This window comes from Nyctibius grandis, chromosome Z (assembly GCF_013368605.1).
Source record: "Nyctibius grandis isolate bNycGra1 chromosome Z, bNycGra1.pri, whole genome shotgun sequence".
NCBI lineage: Eukaryota > Metazoa > Chordata > Aves > Nyctibiiformes > Nyctibiidae > Nyctibius > Nyctibius grandis.
In genome coordinates, this window is record NC_090695.1 from 61,545,510 (window position 1) to 61,571,992 (window position 26,483).

The 26,483-nt window shown below is 41.4% G+C and overlaps 2 protein-coding genes across 2 annotated transcripts; both read left to right on the forward strand.

Moving 5' to 3' along the window:
- Positions 1 to 7,978: 7,978 nt before the first annotated feature.
- Positions 7,979 to 20,313, forward strand: PHAX (phosphorylated adaptor for RNA export). Its single transcript, XM_068423623.1, has 5 exons — positions 7,979 to 8,097; positions 10,410 to 11,026; positions 15,540 to 15,660; positions 17,580 to 17,663; positions 19,321 to 20,313. The coding sequence occupies exons 1-5, from the start codon at positions 7,993 to 7,995 to the stop codon at positions 19,588 to 19,590; spliced, it is 1,197 nt and encodes a 398-aa protein (XP_068279724.1). The 5' UTR covers positions 7,979 to 7,992; the 3' UTR covers positions 19,591 to 20,313.
- A 2,460-nt stretch (positions 20,314 to 22,773) lies between these two features.
- On the forward strand, positions 22,774 to 26,219 carry SPMIP10 (sperm microtubule inner protein 10). The gene is given in 3 exon segments (XM_068422943.1): positions 22,774 to 22,829; positions 25,964 to 26,074; positions 26,076 to 26,219. Coding segments are annotated over 3 exon segments (297 nt in total). The 5' UTR covers positions 22,774 to 22,787.
- Positions 26,220 to 26,483: the final 264 nt, after the last annotated feature.

The following is a 26,483-nucleotide window of genomic DNA, read 5'->3' on the forward strand; positions in this document are numbered from 1 at the left end:
ACCATTTTTACGGATGGATCTGGGAACACAGGCAAGGCGGGCCTTGTCTGGTATTCTGACGGCAAGTGGGAATCTATGGTAGTTCAACAAAAGGGTTCACCTCAGGTGGTAGACTTACGAGCTGTATTAGAAGTATTTCAGAATTTTCCCATTCCCTTTAATTTGGTTACTGATTCAGCATATGTAGCTGGCATTGTAAAGCAATTGGATAGATCTGTTACAGAGCATACATGTAATCAGTGTGTTTTTGAATTGCTGCGAGCTCTGTGGCAAGAAATTCAAATCCGAACTACATTGTTTTATGTTTTATATGTAAGAAATCATACTAATTTGCCTGGGTTTATTGCAGAAGGCAATGCTCGAGTGGACTCTTTGGTTTTTCATCCTAAAACAACAATTTGTACCAGAGTGGAAGCAATAGCACAATTGCTTGTCAAAGTGCGTAAAAGAATTACAGACACTACCGGACTAGACTCAGATGTTATCTATTTACCTATCAAGAAGGAATATCTACAGTGGTTAACAAATCAGTCAACTATTTTTCAAATGGCCTTACAGGACTTTACTGGACAATTGTTAACACATCTGCCAAAAGATAAAAAGCTACAGTTTATTTGAAAACAGGATTGGGAAGAAAAACCTATCAGATCAGAGATATCTGTGACTGGACTAACTGTTTTTACTGATGCAGGAAAGTGATCACATTACCTGGCAAGAGGATGGACAGTGGAAACATTGTGAATTCTCAGGACAAACTGAGGACTCATTGCAGACACTTGAACTTTTTGCAATATACCAGGTCTTTATAAAATGGAAGGACTTACCTGTCAATATTATAACAGACTCTCTTTATGCAGCAGGCATTGTAAATCTAATTGAAAGAGCTTTTATACGACCAGTGAAAAATATGCAACTTTACACCATTTTGCTACAATTGCATCAGGCAATAAACCTCAGAGAGGTACCTTATTTTGTCACTCACATTCGTAGTCATCAATTTGATCAAGGTTTGAGCATTGGAAATAATAAAGCAGACACACTTGTGTCCTATATGCAAATATCACTAAATTTATTTGAACAAGTGCGCCTATCCCATCAATTCTTTCATCAATCAGCGAAAATGTTAGCGAAACAATTTCGCCTCACCATGGCACAAGCACGTGAATTAGTTAGTGCTTGTCCTAGTTGTCAGAAAATTGGCATGGGAATTGGAATAGGGGTAAATCCTCGAGGATTGAGTGCGTTGCAACTGTGGCAAATGGACGTTACTCACATTGCAGAATTTGGAAGGCTCAAATATGTTCATGTATCTGTTGATACGTTTTCACATGTAATATGGGCAACAGTACAAACTGGGGAAACAGGTCGTCATGTCAAACGTCATTTACTTGCTTGCTTTGCGAGTCTTGGGGTTCCACAACAACTTAAGACTGATAATGGACCAGCATACTGTTCACAGATTTTTCGTCAATTTTGTCAGCTACGGGGTATTACACATGTCACTGGGATTCCTCATTCGCCTACGGGTCAGGCGATTGTGGAACGTGCTCATAGTACATTGAAACAGCTTCTGCAAAAACAAAAAGGGGGAGAGGTGACTGAACCTTCTGAGAGACTTGCAAAAGCTGTTTATGTACTTAACCAAAGCTATGTGCAAAACAAAGGCAAAGTGTGGTATAGGGAACCAGGTACTAACGAATGGTTGGGACCAGGGGAACTATTACTAATGGGTCGAGGTTATGCTTCTGTCTCTACAGGCACAGGAGTACGGTGGATTGTCTCTAAAAGGATGGTTAGCCACATTATTAGAGGGAATAGTTTATGTAGTTGTGATTATAGTTATCATAGGGATCTGCGTGGGTTGTGTTAAGACAATCATTGAGAATAGTATATGGAAGTAGTGAGATAATAAATCTAACTACTTACAAAGGGGGAAATTGATACCGGATGGTTTAGCAACGGTTTAGCAAGAGTAGGCCTCAGAGTAGGCTCTAAAAGGCCTGCTCTGTGTTACCTTTACACAGAATCAGCTTTCCTGTCAGTAATTTTCCTTTCAGCTAGAATAACAGAGAATAACAGTGTGTTCTGAAGCAAACTGCATGTTTTGTAGATAGAGTCTGCTTATGGGAATGTTTATAATAGGCATTATCCTACTTGTGTTACACTGTTTGTTTGCATGTTTGCAGAAAACTGTGCAACGAATGGTCAATACAGCCTTTTTGGCACAACAACAGAGAGCAGGATTTATGGGTAACCAAGGCTGGGATTCTCTGACTGGGCTCTGCGAGACACAGGGAACCGGGTTTGAGTAAGAAGCAAAAACAAAAAGGACGAGATAGGACACAGCTCGTTCAAAAACAAAACGGGGGAATTGTGGGGTTCCCACGGGACAATGGTGGGAACGAGCTACTGAACGAGCTATGTTCAGGCATGTCCAGGGGGTGGTAATGGGGTGGTGATGAACTAGCCAATCATAATACAGAACAAGGGCCTTGGCTATGAGACCAACAAGATATGGGGGAAGTTGAAAAATAAGAAAGAATGCTGCACCTGCAAGACATAGCTTTTTAGCATAAGCCAATCAGAACTAATATAGAGGCGCGTGGACACTTACAGTATGATGACTGTGGCCACCCTGCATCGGAAACAAACAGCACGCTCCATTCAGCTACATTGGAATCTTGCAATCGCTTGGCTAGGCCTACCTGTCAAGATCAAAACTGATAATGGCCCCTGTTTTATTGCTCATGCCACACGTCAGTGGTGTCAGCGGTGGGGTATCACGCTCAGACACAGCATTCCATATAATTCTACCGGGCAGGCCATTGTAGAGCACGCTAATCAGACGCTAAAACACAGAATTAAGATTCTTGGGGAGGGGGAAGGATTCCCAGACGTAATTCCTGTCAACTACCAATCTCACATTTTACATCGCGCTCTTTATTCTTTAAATCATTTTGCCTGGGGAGACCAAGAGCGTGCCCCAATTGAGCGACATTGGGGTCCAGGGGTGCCAGAAGTGGGCCCCCCAGTCAAGGTTCGGTTCCCTGGGACAGCGGAGTAGGAAACAGGTTGGGAGCTACTACATCATGGGAGGGGGTATGCTGCCATCAAACGGGATGATTTTATACAGTGGGTCCCTACACGCTGTTTGCGCCCTGATTTAAAACAAAATCCTAACCCGAAGTAATAGGTATGCTGTCCGAGCTTTATGTTTTGCAGGAGTACCCGTGGGGAAAGCCAAAGCAACATCAGCCTCTACCTTCGGAAAGGAGGTGTCCCGGCAGCACAGAGAGTCTGGTAAAGCGGTGGGGCACCAAGAAAGATGAGGAACGGGGACCGTTGCTGAGTGAAACAAAAGCTTTGAACAATGCGCTCATGATTAGCTTGCTTTTGCTTTGCATCTCAGGAGTTGCAGGGGAATCTTACTGGAGAACCTGGGCTCGGGTACATAACCAGACACAGTACTGTTGAGGACCAAAGCTCTGGGGGGAATGTTTCCAGCCAGGGCGGAACGCTACTGTAAATAATTCCCTCGTTGTGGAAATAGCTAAGGAGGATCCAGTTAAATGGCAATGGCTAGCTGATATCAGAGCTAGTGTCTGCGGATGGCTAATGTCTTGGTTTTCTTGGGACAAACTCATAATAGTTGTTGCTGTTGTTGTTAGAGTTATTCTCCTAACATGTTTTGGTTTTCCTATTTTAGGATGTTGTATCCGCTAGTTACGCTTACGCTTTGACGCAAGGCATCAGAATCAGCAATACGCTTTACTTCGCATGACTTGAAGCATGGGGAGGGGGAAATGTAGGTAGATTAGGGTACGGCGACCGGAAAATCTCGCATTGTAATGGAAGGTAGGCGTGGCGAAAGGAGCAGGAAGTGCAAGTATCGCGCGAGTTCGTACGGGACAAGACGACTATATAAGGCTGTTGCGCAGTTAAATAAACGCCATTTGTTGCATCCTCACATTGGTGTCAGTGCTCAATGGCCCTGGGGTGCGGATAGCCTCAGGCTAGCCAGCAACCAAATGGAGCTTGCCGCAGACAAGCGGCAACACCTGGGTATGAATACAGAGACATGTGCGTTAGAGAAAAACTTCACTGCTGAGTGTAATATTGTTACGCGAAGAACTGCATGGAGTAGAGTGATTAGTCCTATGCTTTCCTGAAGTTTTTGTAATGCTGAGTATCTTTTGGATATATTCTTACAGTTCTGAAAGCCTTAACTCGTTTATTACTTTGAAAGGGCAGCATAGTTCCACTATATGGATTTATTTGCTGTGTCACAGTCTGGACTAACGATCCCATGAATATCATCCTTATGAAGCATTTCCCACTCACTGCTAGTTGCCTCAGAAAAGAACAGTCAAAGAAATTGTCTGCTATTAAAGAGATGCACTGAACAAAGGTTTCTTTTGTTTCAGACTTTACATTCCTGCATGCTGTACACTTTAGAAGGGCAAGGAATGGCAAGGTCTCAGAACCTTAGTGATTAATTTTATTGAGTCACACCTGCACAGCTCTCTACCATTTGGAGAATATTGACAAGAATAACAACATATCCTGAGGTTTTTAAGTTTTCAAATCTGAGAAATTTGTATTCTCTTAAGGTCAGCTAAAGTTAAGGATAGAAAGAAAAGTGCACGGGTTAGAGGGTTTTTTTTGGTCTTCCTGACCTAACTGGTCCTGACCGCATTCCTAATTATAATCTTTATCCTGAGGTTAGGCAAAATTAACAGTTCACACCTGCTCAGAAAATTATCTAGTTTTAGAGAAAAATGCCATACAACACACAGTTTTATAGAAAAACGCTAAAAACCAAACAAATACCACTCAAAATGCCAGAAGGCTCAGTGATGGGGTTGTCTTGGATCCCTGGGAAACGGAAGGTCTCTGGAGCCAGAACAAGAGCTCTGAAGACTGAAAAGCTCCATCAAAGTGCTATATGCTCAAGAAGAAAGGTAGGAATAAAAATGTTTTGAAGTCTCTGTGGATGGAATTCAATGCAGATTTTTTTCTGCAGCAAATAACACCTTGAGCACTTTAGTAACTGGTCTACCCCACGACCTTTGCTGCCATTACCTGCAGGATGAATGTACACGCTGCCAAAAGAAGTAGAACTGGATGCTTTTCTTTTCTCTCTGTTATTTGTGCCTGCACTGTCACTGTTGGTAAAAGAGACCCAGGGAACTGATCTGGCTAAAGAACAATCTCTTTTTTGTGTAAGCCAGTTTTCAGCTGGATCATTTTCTTCATGTAATTCTTGTGTCACCTGCCACACGAAGTCTAACGCTGTCTAAGCAAGAGCATGGAAATGCTTCTCCAGTTTGTCATTTTGGAGATTTGCACAACTTTTATGATATAATTAGCACATTGTGTGTTGTGCGACGGGATATGTCAGATGTTTTATGACACAATTTGCATAGCATGGGTTGTGTGACCCACATAATGTGTTGTGTGTTATGTGACTGGATTCTTGTGCAGAATCCTTGTGTTTTACAGATATTGTATATATTCATATTGCATTGAATATTGACCTCATTTCATATTTCAAGAATAATTTGTCATATCCATATATGCACAGATCCTGTATTGCTGTTGATGGAGAACTCAGCTTGCAATTGTTGTGGAAGTCAAATAAGCCACATATTACTTTTAATTATAATTCCTTTCTAATTTGCACTAATTTTCTCCTACATAAAAAAGGGATATCATACTAACTTTCTATCCATCAGGCAGTAACCGCTGGATTCTGTTTCCTGCATCTCAATTCTGTGAAGATTCTCTGAGGCTCTAAAAAAAATCCCATCCCACACTGCCAGCTACTTAGAACTTTAACTAACATCAGTCTGAACTTAATCTAGATTTAGAACAGTATGGCACAATGTGTATCATTTTTTATTTACTCAGTAACAGCCTCCTATTTTCTCCTCCTTCAAACCAAGGGGAGGAGGGTACAAGATATACTTACAGGCAAGAACTGTCAATGTCTTCTTAAGTCTTGCAGAAAATTATATTTCTAGGCAAGTAACGCATCTTACTTTGCAGGATTGAACCACTGCTTCTCTGCGTGGTGCCAACAGTGATAGACCTAACAATAGTCTGAGATGTCAGGTAACAGTAAAGACCATTCCCTCATTTTAGTTGTTCTCATTAGGTAGATCTTTGCAGCTCCCTGCTTTGGGTGATAGTGAAGGGATTTCTGCTTAGCTCTCCACTGCATGAGAAGCGCCAGTGCCTAACTCAAGATTTTCATATTCCACCCAGAGACATAGTAAGCGTTTCCAAGCTACGCTGAACCCTGCCCCGCTGCTTGGTGTACACAGCTGAGGGGGACAGTGTATATATTACTTACCAAAGGAAATATATGAATTACTGAAGGAAAACATAAGCTAAATTGATCTATCTGGCATTAATCAGAGCTAGAACAACTAGGACCTCCTTTGAACTCCTAATTGGCATAGCCAAATGGGAAGTTATTGACCATCACAGTCTATAACTGAAGTAAATGATCATTTTCTCAAGTTCAGTTTGAAGGACGCCTACCAGCAGTCTCTGAACACTTTCCATTTATGTAGCACACCAACTCCGAAAAACATCTGTTCTTAGACAAAATGTGGGAGCAGGATTTCTTTCCCATTATTGAAGAATCAGTATCCATGAAAATTCATCAAGAAATGACAATCAAATGGATTTTTTTCCTTATATAAGTGAGCATAACACTTCATTGTCTCCACGAGCAGACATGTAATACTGTAAAATGTGCAGTGTATTTTAATTTCTACAGCTGCAGACCTGTCCTCAGGTGAAATTATCTAATCTACATCCGTTTATACCAGCTGAGGATACTGGACATTTGGTCCATCTGTCCAATGCTGTGTATATTCATTCACCACTTTCTCACTCACATCTCCACTATTTTGTTCTTATGTCACCAAATACCATTACATTTATGTGTCATTACTCACAGAAAGTAAGGAGATATTTTAAACTTCATGATTAGACTTCTTTTAGTTGCTTAACATGGATTTTGAACAGCCCTAGAAATTATGGCAGGTTCTATCTTGTGCTTTATTCTTATCAGTCCGAGATTTTTTTTTTGGGTGGGGGCAGGGGGAGAGTCCTTCCACTGATTTAAGTTTCCCTGTCTGACTTGAACTGGACTGTTGTGATAAACAAAAATAGCTCCATTTCAGATTATCAATCTCCTAATCAAACTACTACCAAATATTCAGTGTCCTGTGTTATAGATCCATATATACACCCTCGGAGAGTGCCATTCTAGCTTTGCAGTGCACAAATGATGGCTTGAGTCATACATAAATTAACATATAGGACTACATTTAGGTTGAAATGGACCCTGGGAGGTCACCTAGTCCCTGCTGACTAGCAGGTAACAGACGTTTTCTCCAGGCTTCTGGGGGTTTTTGAGATAACACTGTGTAAATACGAATTGCTTTTCTTCCAGTATTTGTTAAGAAATATCTCAAGAACCTGCTGTAGAGATCAAAACTGGCCATCTTACTAACTCGCTAATAAAAAAGCTTTTTATTGTTGTTGTTGTTGTTCCACCATGTGTTGAAGAGCCTCACACCGCGGTCCGTGCCCAGGGCACCGGGCGACCCCGCGACTGCGGAGGCCACTGAGGCGACGCGTGCGCACGGCCCTGCCAGCCGCCTTGGGTAGGCAGTAAAGCCGATCGGAACGGACTTTTATCTAAACTTATTTCTGTGTGCAGCACCGGCCATTTCCACAACCGCAGCAACAAGACAAGGCACCGGGAGAGCGGCACTAACCGCCGCCGTAGCGGTACAGCCCTCCCCAGCGCGGACAAGATGGCGGCGAGGCGCAGCGCGATTCCCCCCCTCCCCTTCCCGCCCTCTGGCCGGCGTTCCCGACACGCACCGCGCCCTCCGTCACAGCCACCCGCTCTCCCTATTGGTGAGAGGGGGTGGCTGCGCGCCACAGCTGTGCACGCCCCACGGCGGCGACATGGCGCTGGAGGCGCGGAGGATGGAGGGCGACGTGGAGGACGGCGAGCTCTCCGGCTCGGACTCTGACATGCCCGGCGCCGGCTCCCCCGGCGACCCGCAGCAGGTGAGGGAGGGGAGGTGGCAGGCGGCGAGGCCCGGCCGCCAGCCGGAGCCGCGCCACCCCACCCGTGGCGGCGGGCCGCGGAAGGCTCAGCCGGGAGAAGGCGGCAGGGGCCCTGCCCCCGCCGCCGCCGCCGCTCGCGGTGCCCCGCTCGCGGCCAGAGGGCGGGAGGCCCTGCACGGGCCCGCTGGGGAGCGGGGGCGGCCGAGCCGGGGCGGTGCTCGGTGCGTGCGGGAGGAGGGGGGCACGGTACGGCCCGGGCGGCTGGGTCGGGCGGCCCGCCCCGGGAGGGACGGCTTCCCATGCGCCCGGGAACCGGCTTGTCTTTCTGGTGTCCGCTCGCGTGGAAAAGCCGCGTGGTGTCGCGGGGCGGGGGAGGCTTTTGTTGTTGCTGGGCGGTGAGTCTGAGGAGCAAAGGAGAGTGCTCACCGGTACTGTTGGGCGTTTCGAGAACCATAGAAACGAGCCGTTGTAAAAACGGCTGAAAGCAGCGGGTGGCGATTGCTGCTTTCCCTTTGACTTTACAAGTCTCTTGCATCCGTGAATTGCTGAAGAGATGTTATTTCCAAGTCTCTCATACTGTTTTCACGTTAGAGTATGTTAGGAAGTTTATGAGGAATTTATGGTGGTGTGTGGGCAGGAAAAGATTTCAAAATAAGATAAATCAGGTATGACCCTGTACGTGTAAGGATTTTTATTTTCTTTAGTTATTTTGATTTATTTGCAATGTAGTTCTGGGATGTGTAGGACAAAATAAATTACTACACGCGTGGGAATTTTTTATTTTTACTTTATGTAGTTGTTAGTGTTTTGCATATGGAATACACTTTAAATTAAGGGTTTGTATTTCATAATATGATAAAATAAGTTGAAGACTTCTGTTTTCTGTTTGCTAATAGGAGGAAGAAGAAATAGTGCCATAATGTTGGTGAAAGCAGTAAGGTTAAAGAAATAATTTTTATGTCATCTGAAACTGAAGGAAGAGATTTTATGTTTAAAAATCATGGCATAGCATATAACTTTATGCTATCATAAAGTTATCGGTTAGGAAAATCAGTTAGGGAAAAACTGGAATTATGAGTAAGGGCATGTAGTGACAGGACAAGGGTAATGGTTTTAAACTGAAAGATGAGAGATTTAGATTAGGTATTAGGAAGAAATTCTTTCCTGTGAGGGTGGTGAGACACTGGCACAGGTTGCCCAGAGAAGCTGTGGATGCCCCCTCCTTGGCAGTGTTCTAGGCCAGGCTGGATGGGGCTTTGAGCAACCTGGTCTAGAGGAAAGGTGTCCCTGCCCATGGCAGGGGGGTTGGAACTAGATGATCTTTAAGGTCCCTTCCAACCCAAACCATTCTATGAATTCTATCCTGTGAAAATGCTTACCACAGATTAGCACAGACAACGTGGCCAAAAGTTTCCAGGAATTAGGAATAAGAATTCTGGGTGATGTTATCCACGGTGTTTTCACAGGGTATGCAGATCTGAGCAGGCTTGGCTTTCATATTTTGGTTATCTGTTAGGTATATGGGGAAAAGACATTTCTTGAATATTTTAATAGCAGTGGGACTTTTTTTGTAAAGCATGTTGAAACCCTTAAGTTTTTGTCCTAATTAATAAGAAGCCATAGTGAGTCTGTGGTGTCTTGTTGGTTTAAAGGAAGAAAACCCCAGTTCTACTGTAAGGTTCTACTGTAAGGTACTACTGACATCAGCTGGTCATGTGCTGTCCTGATTGAACCAGAATCACAATACACTGTTAGCTTCTCCAAGTCTGAGCAACATCCAAGTTTTATGAGTTTGGTTTTGGGTGGTTTGGTGATTTTTTCTTCTCACTTGAGCCTCTGGAAACAATATTATGGTTGCACTAGTCTGGGGACCCCTTTCAGACTCCAGACAAAATATTAATTTCTGTGCTTGTTAAAAAATCTTCTGGTAAGTTGCCATGGTAGTTTGTTTTTTTAATCTTTCTTAGAATTGCTGTGCATGTTGTATCTTTGTCCAGTTTGGGAATTTTAATAGCTTTTCCAGTCTTGTAATAATTTTAATTTCATTCAACAAATATTACATTAAGTCGATCAGCAGCTCCTGATATGTGTCTTCTATAGCAGCCATGCTGTCTTTCCTGTACAAGCATTCAAAATACAGAAGTTCCATAGGATGCTCCTGTCAACTGTAGTCCAAAAGATGCTCATAGAGGACTGCCCATTCACATGAGTCAGAATGAAGTTTACTAACTAATCAAATCTTTGGTGTGACTTCATAGCTCCTTTATTTTACAAGAGTAATTAATTAACAGACATTTACTTTTTCATTTCAGAAATCACATGATGGCAATGATTCAGACAGACCGTTCCAGAGCAGCATTTCATCATGTGCACCAAGTGTTCCTTATCGGACAACCAAAAGCGTGGATTCAAGTGACGAAAGCTTTTCTGAATCTGATGATGACAGCTGTCTGTGGAAACGAAAACGACAGAAATGTTTCAACATTTCTGCTAAATCTGAGCCTTTTCAACTTAGCCAGAGCCACCAAAAACAAACTGCCGTAGGTGGCAAGAAGGTCAACAACATTTGGGGTGTGGTGCTCCAGGAGCAGAATCAGGATGCGGTGGCTACTGAACTTGGGATTCTAGGCATGGATGGTAGTATTGACAGAAGCAGGCAGTCTGAGACTTACAATTATTTACTGGCTAAAAAACTGATGAAGGAAGCTCAGCAGAAGGAGGCAGAGACTTTAGATAAAGAACTGGATGAATACATGCAGGATGACAAGAAAACATTTCCAGCAGAAGAAGAAAATGGGCAAGGCTTTCTCAAACGAAAGCGGCCTGTAAAAGATAGGCTGGGTGATAGACAAGAAATGATATATAAAGGAAGGTATGAGATAACAGAAGAAGATTCAGAGGAAAAAGTGGCAGATGAAATTGCTTATCGGTGAGTTTAATAACAGGATATATTCACTTCCTTAAGTACTGGTAAACCGTTGATGAAAAAAAAAAAAATGTTTCTATAAATATATTAGCCACAAGAGGAGGGCCAAGGAGAATCTCCATCCTTCACCGGATGTGGAAGGAAACATAGTGACAAAGGATGAGGAAAAGGCTGAGGTGCTTAGTGCCGCCTTTGCCTCAGTCTTTAGTAGTAAGACCAGTTGTTCTCTGGATATCCAGACCCCTGAGCTGGAGGACAGGGACAGGGAACAGAATGAAACCCCCAGAATCCACGGGGAGATGGTTAACAGCCTACTACACCGCTTAGACACACGCAAGCCTATGGGGCCGGATGGGATCCACTCAAGGGTACTGAGGGAGCTGGCGGAAGTGCTCGCCAAGCCACTTCCCATCACTTATCAGCAGTCCTGGCTAACAGGGGAAGTCCCAGGTGACTGGGGGTTAGCAAATATGGCACCCATCTACAAGGAGGGCTGGAAGGATGATCTGGGGAACTACAGGCCTGTCAGTCTGACCTCAGTGCCAGGGAAGGTTATGGAGCAGATCATCTTTGGTGCCATCATGGGGCACATACAGGACAACCAGGCAATCGGGCTCAGTCAGCATGGGTTTATGAAAGGCAGGTTCTGTTTGACTAACGCAATCTCCTTCTGTGACACAGTGACCTGCTTCCTGGATGAGGGAAAGGCTGTGGATGTTGTTTATTTGGACTTCAGTAAAGTCTTTGACACTGTTTCCCACAGCATTCTCCCAGAGTAACTAGCTGCGCGTGGCTTGGACGGGCATACGCTTCGCTGGGTAAAAAACTGGCTGGATGGCCAGGCCCAAAGAATTGTGGTGAATGGAGTTAAATCCAGTTGGTGGCCGGTCACAAGTGGTGTTCCCCAGGGCTCAGTAGTGGGGCCAGTTCTCTTTAATATCTTTATCAATGATCTGGATGAGGGGATCAAGTGCACCCTCAGTAAGTTTGCAGACAACACCAAGTTGGGCAGGAATGTTGATCTGCTTGAGGGTAGGAAGGCTCTGCAGAGGGATCTGGACAGGCTGGATCGATGGGCCGAGGCCAACTGCATGAGGTTCAACAAGGCCAAGCGTCAGGTCCTGCACTTGGGTCACAACAACCCCATGCACCGCTACAGACTTGGGGAAGAGTGGCTGGAAAGCTGCCTGGTGGAAAAGGACCTGGGGGTGTTGATTGATGGCCAGCTAAATATGAACCAGCAGTGTGCCCAGGTGGCCAAGAAGGCCAACAGCATCCTGGCTTGTATCGGAAAGAGTGTGGCCAGCAGGACTAGGGACGTGGGTGTCCCCTTGTACTCGGCACTGGTGAGGCCACACCGCAAATATTGAGTTCAGTTTTGGGCCCCTCACGACAAGAAAGACATGGAGGTGCTGGAGCGTGTCCAAAGAACAGCAACGAAGCTGGTGAATGGTCTAGAGCCCAAGTCTTATGAGGAGCAGCTGAAGGAACTGGGGTTGTTCAGCCTGGAGAAAAGGAGGCTGAAGGGAGACCGTATCGCTCCCTACAACTCACTGAAAGGAGGTTGTAGCGAGGCAGGTGTTGTTCTCTTCTTCCAGGTAACAAGTGATAGGATGAGAGGAAACAGTCTCAAGTTGTGCCAGGGAAGGTTTAGATTGGATATTAGGAAATATTTCTTCACTGGAAGGGTTGTCAAGTGTTGGAACAGGCTGCCCAGGGAAGTGGTGGAGTCACCATCCCTGGAGATACTTAAAAGATGAGTAGATGTGGTGGTTAGGGACATGGTTTAGTGGTGGACTTGACAGTGCTAGGTTAACAAATGGACTCAATGATGTTAAAAGTCCTTTCCAACCAAAACAATTCTATGATTCTATGAAAAGAATAGGGGGAAAAAAAGCTTTCTTACTGCTAAATATGTAAGGAGTCATACCAGATTAAAAAAAGCGGGAGTGCCTTGTGTGTATTTCCAAAATCCTAGCATTAAAATGCAGTGTTATGGCTGGTATCTTGTAGAAGCATCCAGTAATACTGTCTAATTTAATTTTTTTTTTTTTAAAGTTCCACGAAAATAGTTTGTTATTTGAGAACAATGGCAAGGAAAAATATTGTTGCTCACGATACAAATTTAGTAGTGGCTTTTTTAGGAGATAGCCCATGAGTAAAGATGCATGTTTGGAGTTGGACACCAAAGAACACCTGCTGTGGTCACCATGAAAATTTGGCTAAGTTGTAAATCTTTGAAAGTGTAGATGGCTCACTGTGTAGTGTTTTGGAGAGCACAGCTTCTGAAATACACAGATTCTTTACAGGGCACATGCTTTGAAGAAAACGTTTTGCTGCTGTTGTAACCAAGGACTGTGCCAAGGTTAGACACCAGCACTGAAATCAAGCCTTGCCTCTTTCTGTGTTGTGAAACTGAGCTGCAGTTCTGTGCTAACTTGTGGAAGCCGGTGTTGGGGTTACCAAGCTCCAGCCGTATGCGCACTTACCACCATCCAGTTCTTTTCACAGTCCTGCTAACTGAGATGAGTCAGAAGACTTACCTGTCCAAAAGCCTGTTGCTTTTTTTTAAAGAGTTAGTTTGTGGACAGATTCGTTTCCTGAACCAATTTGCTGCACAGTTTCCTTTGAGCTGGCACTGGCAGCCCTGGACTGGTAGTGTGAGGGAGAGCACGTGACTGCAGTCATTCTTACTTAGATTCACTTAAACTGCCACAATCCTTTTTCAGAGGTGCAAGGGAAGAAAATTATGTTAAGCAGGGAATAAGAGTTACAAGATTTACTGGTGGTTAGCTTGATGTTTAAATAAAACCTGGGTTTATTCATCATTGTTGATTTCTTGTATGTGATACTTAGTATTGCCAGATGCTATAATACAGCAATTAGACAATTATTAATGCTGTTGTCAGTTCTCATTAGCTTCTCCTTTATGAATTTGAAAACTTTGAGCACGTCTCTTATAATAAACTTTTGTTATATTGAGCTTCATCAAAATAGGGCAGAAGCCTCTTTTTTCTAATTGTTTATAGTAGTAGTGGTGCTGAACTGCATCAGTAGGATTGTGGTTATACACATCACAGCACTGTTGTTTGATCTGTGCTGTGCCATCTGTACCTGGATTCATAACCTTTTGTTGTGCTGGCCCACACGGTGAACTGAAATAAAAGCTTTTCTGACCATCTTGTGCCTGTTTTTGCCCTTTACCTCGTTCAGTTCCTGATGCAGTGCGCAGCTGCTTGTTAAAGCATGCACACAGGAGGATTATGCAGGGCCAGAATGAACACTAGGTGAAGATTTGACAGTTTAAGCTGCCGCTGCTACTAATAGGATGTCTATTTAACCAGCTCTCTAAGGAATCCTGGTTATCTTAAAGTTCTCTGCACCTTTGAGAAACATTTCCATCTCTTCCAATAATTTACAATTAGAACTCAATCCTATAAATATTTAAGGCGGCATTTACCTTCTCGTGCCTTAGCATTCATTGAACTCAGTGAGATTAAGCACGAAGTATAAAGTTAAGCAGGTTAGGTAATCCTTTCCATGACTAGGATGATTGTCACTAAAATGTGAGTTTTAACGTTTAATTTCGGGTAACTTCAGTCATACAATTGAAGCAGTTGAGGCTAGCCTAGTTGTTCTAAACAGTTGTTCACATCTGTGATTAGACACCTTATATTATACAATCATTCTAATGTGTGCAACTATATAGCATAATAATGTCACTTGAAGCAATTAGGCGAGACAGTGATCTTTGAGAAATTTTGGTAATGGTGGTGGTCTGTTGGTCCCCAAAGTGTAAAACCACTCAGCTGTAATGAGAAGCTTTGTCATTAAAAAATGAGAATTTAGCGTATGAACTCTTGCTCTGGACAGGTGATGTTGATGTGTGGCCTTATGCACAGTGAGTTGATGGTGTATAAGCCTCTCTGTGCAGGCTGACAATGAAAATTTCTGTACGTGGAGATTTTTTCTAACAAAAGAATACAATTTAATTCAGTAATATTGCAATTTTTTTCTTGCCTGCATTTTATCATAGATTAATCAACAGACTGATTTCGTTTTTATTATGTAGGTTTGTCTGAATGGCACATGATACAGGGGAACTTACTCTTGTCTTCAGTTAATTGTTGATTTAACTGTAAAAGCTGCTGTAATTTTAACTGTTAAATGCACAGCAGACTTTTATACTTTAATTTCAGAGATTTGTACAGGTCTTTGCAGTTTCTTATTTGGTTTAATCTTTCACGCAGCAATAGGAGAAAAATAATCACTCAATGCATATTTGTTGAAATAAATTTTTAAAATGCATGCTTTAGAAAAGACTGTCCCTCAGAAGGTCAGTGTTTTGAAATCTGGTTCAAGAAGCCATTGAAACACATTTAAATGTATAGACTCTTTAATTTTAGCACAGTTTTATGTCCCACAGAATGAATTATTTGTTACAGAGGTTCTATGGTCAATTTTACTTAAAATTATACTGACAATAAATGTGCCTTTTTTTTTTCCCTGCTGTCAGGCTTTGTGAGCCAAAGAAAGATTTAATTGCCCGAGTAGTGAAAATAATTGGGAAAAGAAAAGCAATCGAACTGCTTATGGAAACAGCTGAAGTGGAACAAAATGGTGGACTGTTCATAGTGGTAAGAAAAATGTGATATTGTGGGTTTGCAGGGGGACACACACAACTTTTTACTTGTAGAATATTTTCATGGTACTATTGCATAGCTTTCACGTTGGACAGGTTCTTTCAGAGTTTCATGGCCTTGCCTCACTATGAAACTCACTTAATAAATACTAATGTAACCTTCCAGCAGGATTTGAGTGAACAATGAGATGAATGAACCTGGAAATTGCCCAACTTCTTGTACTGAGATTAGTATCTGATTTGAGGTGAAACATTGTATCTGTTACTCTGCCTCCCCTTGGGGTCTTTCTCTGATAGACTTAAGAGGGAAGGATTCTGAAGCTTGAATAAAAAGCTTGTAATGTTAGGATTCAGCTGGAGCCTCTGGCACCATTGCTTCAATAAGTCTGGCAGATGTTTGACAGCACTGACCCATCTACTGGGTTAATCAGCATGCCATCAGAGGTCTACATACTCAGTCGTGAGCATTTCTAATGTTACATTTGAAGAGTAACTTTCAAAAGGGAATCTGTTAGCTTTATTAGAGAACCATCAGCTTGTGTATCAGTAGAGCAAAACTGAGTACTGATTTCTGTTACAAATCATGGTAAAAATCCTATACTTAATGGTTAGGTTATCAATTTCTGAGTATGCTTGGGGTTTTTTTTTGTTAAATAATGAGCCTCAGTGCAAAAGTTCAGAAGGAAAAAAAGTGAGAGGGAACTAGTGAGTGCTTTCAGGCACTTGTTTATAATTTACATCTTTTCAGTTCCATCATTGGAAGTAGAGAGGAGGAAAAAAAGACCAAACAATTAAAAAAAAAAAAGAAAAAGAAAAAACCACCACCATCTCCCCCCCCACCCCAAAAAAAAAATAAGCAACAACTTTCCAGCTAGCAGTGTGTCTTAGAAGCAATCTATTGTCTTGCAAGATTAGAGTACTTGTTAACAAGTGTTTTCCAAGGAGATGAAAGGACACAGCTTCCTGGTGGCACAGGTTTCTTTGGCTGCAGATCAGAGTATGCCATTTGAAAGGCAGATCATACTGTTTTTCTTGGTTGAAGTGTTGTGCTGATAGGATGATGAAAGTATGTGGCGTCTGCTGCTTCAAGAACATACTTAAAAATTTGCCTTCTCTTTAGAACTTTTGGATTGTATTTTACTTTCTTATTTAGCAGAAAAGTGTCACATTTCGTACAATATCAGAGCACTGGAGTAACAGTTCGACTTAGTATACTATGAATGATAATTGAATAATAGTATGATAATTAGCACTTATAATTTACAGAGGTTTCAAAGCTGAGTCCATTCATGCTTCAGTATGGCACATTCATTGCACCACTGCTGTTACGCTGAAAACTGTTGAAGCATGGAACTGATATGTTGTGGGTAGAAACTTTAACGTACATGTTGTGTTTCATATGCCTTAGGCAGAAATGCAAAATCCCGCAGGTATGCAGATAAGTTGTAGAATTGTTGAGCACAATTAAAAAAACCTGAGATCTACATAATTTTATGAAATTTATTTTTGACATTTGACTGGGCTTATGTGTTAGGAATGTTCTTAATATTTAACCTAGTATACACATTATTGCAGATAGTTGGGAGAGTAGTTAGAATACTATTCGCGTTTTGTTTCTTCACTACCAAAATCAGATTTAGTATGGAGTGGAACAGTTTGGTATTACGTACTAAAGCAAATTTTTTATAACCTTATAGTTTACCTGTCCAAATGTAGCAAGCTGGTTGTTGGTCTTCTTATGACTAGTTCAATCACAAATAAAACGTAGCCAGAGTTGTTCTTGTGTAATACCTAACGTAGGAGAACTTAATTTTTTTTGTTCTGTCTCAATACAAAGTATTGTCTTAGATACTGTTTTTCTATCAACACTTACATATTAGCTTACTATTACTAATTTATTGTTTCACTATTAAGAACGGCACTAGGAGAAGAACACCAGGGGGCGTTTATTTAAACCTTCTGAAGAACACACCTAGCATCAAAGAAGAGCAAATCAAGGTAAAATTGTCAAGAGTGCAGATGATTGTCCAACGTAAACTTTGTTTTTTTTTCTACTAGAAATGTTATGATTTAGCTATTTCATAACTTCTAGCAAATTTGTATTCCAAAGAAACTGGCTTTTCACATTCAAATTATAAGCAAAAAAACCAAAAAATTGATGAATTGCCGTTCACACTGGGCAGAGAGAACACCTTTTACGTACTATCAGTCACAAAAACATGTTGAGGATGATGAGACTGTAGAGTCTGAAGAGATAAACGCTGGATTTTCCTTAATTTTTATATACCTTACAGCAGTGTTATCTGCAGTTGTGTTTCTCCCTTTGCAGCTCTGTGTCATTGTGCATGGGTTGAATGGTGTTCTGTTAATAGAATATTTTTGTCCTATATAGCTCCAGTGCCAGGCAGTATTTCCCATTAAGTCAGGTACTGGTCTGAACCTAGTCTGAATTGCTCACTGGCCTCATCTGTGGTGCTCACCAAGTTAGTTTTACCAGCTTGTAAATATTATTGCCTCTTCTTTTAGGCCATGAAATACACTGAGATGGTGTTTTCATTCGGTTAAAACAACTTGTTTTTTCTCATGGTATTTGCAACTTTATTAAAGTTTTTGTTACAAGAAAGACTTATTTTGCTTTTAGGTGGCTACAGCTCACTCTGTAAACCATCCTAGAATCTTGTACTGGGAATTGAGAAGCAAATCAGCATAAACTGTGATTGTCTTTTGTCTTTTATGTTTTAAACAAAATTACCAAAAACCAAACAAAACAAAAAACAACCTTTCATAGCTTACAGTGGTCACAAAAGGTTGCAAGTTTGATGGCATTACCTCATTTACAAAAAAAAAAATTGCTCTGCTACCCTCTTCCATGTCTTTGTAATTGTGTCTCATTCTTCTCTTGCTGATACTGGCAAGTGTTTAATGAGGCAGCAGTTTTCACTCAACAAACTTTTTTGATGGTATGAAACATCATTTGTCATACAAACCTGTCGAAAAAGTATGTGTCGTCCTGTCATCATGGAGGTTGTTCATGTACAACTGTTACAGATTTGCATATCCTTGTAGCTTTTGGGGAGGAAAAAAGCATTAATGTTTTCTGTATGCAATTTGTTTTTTAAAAAATAAGCAGGGAAAGAAAGGCATGTAGCAGCATTTAGCTCTGCTACGTTATATTTTCCCCCTTTAAATATGGAGGAAACTTGTAACAGTCATATTTTACAGTAGAGAAGATGTTAGTGGGGTTTACAAATGTTTGACAGTGAAGATCATGGGACATGCACTCAAATTTCAATCATGGAGGAAAGTTTTCTCAAGTTGTCGTAGAACCTTCGGTTGTATCTTCTCTGCTCGTCCCTCTGTATGGCAGCACAACCCTCTGGTCTGCCACCCATTCCTCACAGTTTTGTATCATCAGCAAACTTGAAATGAAACCTTAGTGGTGCTTATTTACATATGCTTTGAAATCACTGAGAAATTATGTAATAAAATTATGGGGCATTTTCCTTAAGTGCAGTCTATCATATTTCTACTATCAAGAATGTGTATCTTAGTTAAATATTATTGAACAGTTTTTTTGAACTTTTTTACTTATGTTTTCTTTAGGAAACACTAGTAAAAAGAATATGCCAAACTTTTTTTTTTGTTTTCTTTCAAGGAAATATTCTATCTGGAAAACCAAAAGGAGTATGAAAACAAAAAAGCTGCTAAGAAGAGAAGAACACAAGTTCTAGGAAAGAAGATGAAAAAAGCCATTAAAGGGCTTAACCTGCAAGAATATGATGATGCGTCTCGTGAGACTTTCGCTAGCGATACGAATGAGGCTCTGGCTTCCCTAGATGATCTACAGGAGGGGCATCGTGAAGCAAAGATGGAACCTGAAGATATTATTGAAATTGATAATGCTCATGATTTGGAGCTCTTCTAGTTACTAATATTCTTGATAACAAAGTCTCTTTAAAACGTATTAAATGAGGCTTTTTTTATAATCCCGTGGCTTCTTGTTTTCATAAGCTGAAGAAACATGGGAAATATTGGATGCTCAAGAGCATGATGTAATTCTTATCTAAGTTTAACAGCATGGAAAGATGTTAATTGTCCTGCTATTTCTTTGCCAAGTCCTCAAAAACTGTTAAGATTTTCTAGATAACAGCTCTGCATCACCATATTTGTTCCTTAGTTCCTTCCTTTTTTAGCCACGTTAGGTTTAGGAATTAAGGCTGTGTTTTAACCAAATACATCATATTTAATTCGCTGAAGCTAACAAAGTCATCAAGCAAGCAATGCTACTCATTACAGTTGAACAGAAAAAAACAGTGTGAAGTTAATCTTGATATAAAAGATCGTGTATTCTTAATATGGCAGTGTGTTGACAAGAATAGCAGTGTATAGGATTAAGACCTGTAAAAAGATTGGTTTGTGAAATAAACTTAATTTTAATGGTCAGTGACCTTTGAATAACAACCTGGTAAATAAGCACCGTGGAGCAATGTATGTTTTAAATTTCTGCAGCAGTTTAATCCTTCATATTATATTAGTCGCTTGACCTTCCTTACCTGTTCTGACTAGACTTTTTCCATGATTAGACAGACACACAACTTGTACAGATCTTTTTGTTTGAAAACAAATATAACTGAATACTTTATGAGTAGAGAGATTTTACTAATCTGTGCTCCCCTCAAGGGTTTGTAGACTCTTTGTGCAGGTGTAAACCCTTTGCAATTCTTTTTTCCATGCTTCTTCTCGTGTGTGCAGTAGGATAAAGTAATATGCAGCTTGCGGAAGTTCTGAAGTTTTTCTATGCTGACTCTTAAGAAAACAGTATTATACAAAAGGTGATTTTTTTACTTGATGCAGAAGATTGTTGTATAGTTTGTAAGTTCAGTTGAAGACAACTTTTATGTTGAATGTTGTTTTTAATATAACCGAAGAATATGTGCGACACTGATATGTATGATGTCTAAAATACTTTGTTACTAATCAGTTGTGTTTTCTGTGACTAGGCACTGTTTTCCAGTATAAAATATTTCTGAAATATTAATGAATTCATTCACTTTCAAACCCAACAACAAACTTGTGCACATAAGTTTTGTTCACCTGGAGTCCTTGGATTTCAGAAGCAAAGCATATCACTAAAACACATAATGAAGTTATAATATTGAACACTTTGGTACTGTCAAGAACTGCTGTTTGAAAAGGACTACAGTATTTGAAGAAAGAGTTCTTAAGCATATAGCACATTCCTTTATATGCTTTACTAAATTTAGAGTTTTGACTTTTCTGCATTTTTCTGTTCATGTGCCAGAGCTCCTTATTGTTAAGAAGTTACTAATCAGATGTGCAGCATGCCTTTACTAGTAGTAGTTGCTCTTGCTGAAATAACAAAAAGTTGTGATTTGTTCATTAACTTTCCTAACAAACCTGTGATAGTCGGAGTACTAAACCAACAACTCATATAAGGGAAACAGAATTTTGTACTATTTAATTAGTTTGGGACTGTAGCATTTAATCCTAGGCTTGGGAACTGCTTGGGGATATCTTAACAATTTTCTGGATAGAATCAGCAAATTTTAATGGTGGTTTAAGTAATTTTTTATTGTTATGTAATTTGCTGCTAATGAGCACTGTGTATTTCTTAAAGGTTAATATTTTTAATGTTGATTTCCCAGGTTAAGGGATACTGAAACAATGTGTAAAGTCTTCTCTTTAACAAAAGGAAGGTGGTACAAAGTGCCTATTCCTTCCTTCCAGTGTCTGACTAGATGGCCTTCGCTCATCTTCTTTTTTTTTCTCTTTTTTCTATTTTCTTTGGCTTTCAACAGAGTCCTTTCAAAAGGAAGCCTGTTCAAAATGATGAGCAACTAGTCTTCATTCCTATTACACCAGCGATTTCTTTTTGTTTACCTTTGGTATCAAAAAGATTGCATTAAGTAGCAGCAGTTTTCGTGTAGCACTGTAGTGGCTGCAGTCGAGCTTTGGTTTGTTAGTGGAGTCGCGGGGCTGATCCTCCCCTCTCTGCAGCCTGGCACAGGCCCCTGCACTCTTCTGTGGGGTGCACCTCTTTGTATTGGTGTGTGGTGGTGGCGGCCCAACAGTGGCCACATCATGAGTCCGTGTGCAACAGAGTTTGGGGCTTGTGTCAACAAGCCTTGGGCTGAGCATGGGCTGTGCTGGAGCTGAGGAGCCCGGGGCTTTGGAGTCTGGTGCTGCAGTCGCCAGTTTCCAAAGGAACTGGTGCAGATGTGCGAGGGTGAGAAAGAACACGCTGTGACATTCCTGCATATTGCTATAGATCTGGCTCTCTGCTCTGTATCTGACTGAGGTTGCTGGAAGGTGTTGAGGATACAGTGGTGGTCATTTTGATCTTTCTCATCAAACAACTCTTCATTCCTCTTTATTTTCTTCCACCAAAAGTACTGCAAGAGTAGGAAGCGTGGGTAAGGCTAGAGGTTTTCTTTCTCAGCTCCCACATACTCAACTTGTTTAGTCTGTCCTGAGCCAGTACTTGCAGAGATAGCAGCTCTGAGATGCTTGTTAGTTGATAATGGCTTGTGACCAAACTGGATTGTGTAGGCTGTGTTTTGTCTGGGAACAGATATGCCTGGCTCTTTAGATTTTAGTAGCTGATGTTTTACAGACAAAAATGCAAATATAAGGGTTGAGTTTTGTGTTCTTAAGTTTCTCTCATGGGCAGATGTTATTTAGGCATCTTCTTTACTGCAAACATACACTGCATACTACTGGGACAAATACCACCCTCCATCCCTTAAGCTATAGCAGCAGAATAAGCCATCTCTGTCATGCCTGAAGCAGACAATGAAAATGAAGGAAATGTGCTCTAGTTTGAAAACACAAAGCTTGTTTGTAACCAAAGATGTTTTTCTTCCTTATATCACAAATTTGAATAAGAAAACAATGCTTTTTGGTATCACAGAGAAAATTAATTAATGATTCAGTTTTATAGTGGGTCATGAAAGCGTCACTTTAAGTGTAATTACAGTATTACAGATTCTCCTCCCCCTTCCAAGTAGATGATCTCATTAAAATGTTTGTTATGTCCTCCAGGCTTATTAACTCCTATTTGTCAAAATTCTCAAGCAAACATGGAATGACCCAGTGCTTACTATGATGCCTTGGAAAGAAGATACAAAGAATTTTAGCTTAAAGGTAGTGATAGTGAGATCAGAAAGTGCTTTTGTACTGTATGCAGCTTAATAGTTGTCCCTTATTCCCCAAGGTGCTGCTGAGTATCTGCAGCAACTTGTATTGAATTCAGTTCCAAACATCAGGCCAGATGGCAATGCTTTGCTATTCTCTCTGTACCATCTTCATAGAGCTAGCGAGACATTTTGTCCTGAAGCTTATTACTGTCTAAAAGATGTCTAAATCTTCTATTCTGTTTTTCTGTATTTTGATCATAATTTTAAAAAGTGTGACTGACTCCTTTGTTACATTATGAGAAACAAATAGAGACAGGCAGTTGGGCTCATATGGGGTTATTCATTCTACAGATAAGTCTGTGAAGGATTGCATGGTTTCTGAAAGATCTATGAGGAGCCATGGAGGAAGAAGAAAAGGAAAACAGCAATAATAAGGTATAAAGGTGATGGGAAAAGTGAATGAAAAGGAGATGACGATATTAATTATGACACTCACTGTTATGGAGAAGTTGAATTTCTTGTATTTTATCAGAGTAAAGGTGTGGAGGGGTAGGCTCTGGGTAATAAAATCAGAGTTTTCAAAAGATGGTTTTCTTCAATCTATCGTAAAACATCACTATGACAACTCTCATTATATATCCCCTTAAATGAAGCCATCCTCTGCTGCTGCTGTTGTCACAGAAAAGTCTGCCAGAGGCACTTTTTTAAAGCTCAGTTTATTTCAATGTACAGAGGAGAATTGTATTCATGACTCCAGTGAATATGGTCTTGGTACCCCACTCTAGTTCCTAATTCTTACTGGTCAGCAGCATGACAAAGATACAAGTTATTTCTGAACTACTGTTCAGTGATTTTCCCTGTGATTCTGGGAATAACCAGTCTTAGCACCTTTGCATCATAATTTGTTTAAGGGCTTCAATAACCTGGCAGAGACAATGATTGCACTTTCCTAGGACCACCTCTTGGTTCAGCAGGCAGCTGGAGAGCATGTTGCACAGTGGCAACCTTACACAGTGGCAACCTTTGCAGCAACTGTGGCCTCTTGATACTTTGGACCTACTGCATCCTATCTCATGTGACCAGCCAGGCCCTAGGAAGTTCTTGCAGAACGAAGCTTCCCAATATTTAGAAAGGACATATTTCATAGAATCATAGAATCATAGAATCATAGAATCATAGAATGGTTTGGGTTGGAAGGGACCTTAAAGATCATCTAGTTCCAAGCCCGCTGCCACAGGCAGAGACACTTTTCCACTAGACCAGGTTGCTCAAAGCCTCATCCAACCTGGCCTTAAACACTGCCAGGGAGGGGCCATCCACAGCTTCCCTGGGGAACCTCTTGCAGTGTCTCACTGCCCTCATAGGAAAGAATTTCTTCCTAAGATCTAATCTAAATCTACCCTCTTTCAGTTTAAAACCGTTCCCCCTCATCCTGTCACTACATGCCCTTGTAAAAAGTCCCTCTCCCGCTTTCCTGTAGGCCCCCTTCAGGTACTGGGAGGCTGCTATGAGGTCTCCCTGGAGCCTTCTCCAGGCTGAAGAGCCCCAACTCTCTCAGCCTGTCTTCATAGGAGAGGTGCTCCAGCCCTCTGATCATCTTCATGGCCCTCCTCTGGACTTGCTCCAACAGCTCCATGTCCTTCTTATGTTGGGGGCCCCAGAGCTGAACGCAGTACTCCAGGTGGGGTCTCAAGAGAGTGGAGTAAAGGGGCAGAATCACCTCCCTCAACCTGCTGGCCACGCTGCTTTTGATGCAGCCCAGGATACCGTTGGCCTTCTGGGCTGCAAGTGCACATTACTGGCTCATGTTGAGCTTCTCATCAACCATCACCCCCAAGCCATTCTCCTCAGGGCTACTCTCAATCCGTACTCCGCCGAGCCTGTATTTGTGCTTGGGATTTCCCCGACCCACATGCGGGACCTTGCACTTGGCCTTGTTGAACTTCATGCGGTTTGCACAGGCTCACCTCTCAAGCCTGTCAAGGTCCCTCTGGATGGCATCCCTTCCCTCCAGTGTGTTGACCTCACCGCACAGCTTGGTGTTGTCAGCAAACTTGCTGAAGGCGCACTCAATCCCACTGTCCGTGTAGCCAACAAAGATGTTAAACGGGACCGGTCCCAATACCGACCCCTGACGAAAGCCAATCGTCACTGGTGTCCACTTGGACATTGAGCCATTGACCATAACTCTTTGAGTGAGACCATCCAGCCAATTCTTTATCCACTTAGTGGTCCATCCGTCAAGTCCATGTCTCTCCAATTTAGAGACAAGGATGTCATGTGGGACAGTGTCAAATGCTTTGCACAAGTCCAGGTAGATGGCATCAGTTGCTCTTCCCCTATCCACCAGTGCTGTAACCCTGTTGTAGAAGGACACCAAATTTGTCAGGCATGATTTGCCCTTAGTGAAGCCATGTTGGCTGTCACCAATCACCTCCTTGATTTCCGTGTGCCTAAGTATAGTTTCCAGGAGGATCTGCTCCATGATCTTGCCAGGCACCGAGGTGAGAGTGGAATTTTTGAAGCTTTCTTATCTCCTTATCTGCAGTACTGATAGATGCCACTTTTTCAGAGCTGTGGAAGGAGGAAGGAACACTCAGCTGTGACAGATTTAATATGGCCAAGCCAAACACATTTCTAGAATCATAAACATCCACACCTAAATACTGATGAAAGTGAGAAACAGATATCTGAAGTTATAACAGGAGACTCTGCACAGAAGTTAGGTATTCTAGATACTACCTTTTAAGTTATTTTTTTTTTTCCTTGAGCAGAGAGGTTAATTTTTCAGTTATTAAAAAAAGGCAAACCTACATTTTTGTATCATTAAATAAATGCAGAAAAATCTTTCTTATCTTTAAAACTTTTCCCTGGAAAGAATTTTTTTTTCCCCTTGAAAGATCATTCGTGATTCAGTATATCAGCATTCTTGTTTAAAACATCATCCTTTTGAAAGGTATTCTCATTTTTCCCCAGAAGTTGCACTTCTTTAATTTGCCTCCTGAATTTTTTATTTGTTCTATAAAGGTGTATTCAAAGAATAGTACAGCTATTTACAGTAATTATTTTGTATTTGTTGTTTAGTTACCACTGACGAGTTTTGCATTGACAGCCTTCAACCACTGGAATGTCTTTATTCAGCATGCAGAACTTACTGAAATATATACTGGGGCTCTGGAAGACAGTTTGTTCTTGGAGCACCAGGAAAGGCTTTGTCATAGAGATGAAAGAAAAAGCCTCCAAGAAAAAACAGATGCCTTGGGAAATGTTAATTGCTGATATCCTCATACATTCCCATGTTTCCAGATAGTGGGCAACTGTGATTGCTCTTGCAGGCAGAAAACTCGTGACCTGCTTTTTCCTCTTACAAACAAGCTGGAATGATATGTATGTTTAAATGGCATACAAAATTGCACCAAACTGTTGTGTGGACTATTTTCTTTATAGAGAAAAGTCAGAAAAACTTGCCTAAAACTTGACCTGCTGTCCATCATAAAGAATATGAGAACCCAAAATATTTTGGACTGAAGATTTTGGTGGAAAAGCAGAATGTCCATGTAGATGTACAGGAGATAGGCAGGAGACCAATCCTATGTTGTCTCCTTCTTGTAAAGTCGTGATGACTTCCTTCTATTCCTCCTACATCTGCTGGAATTGACTG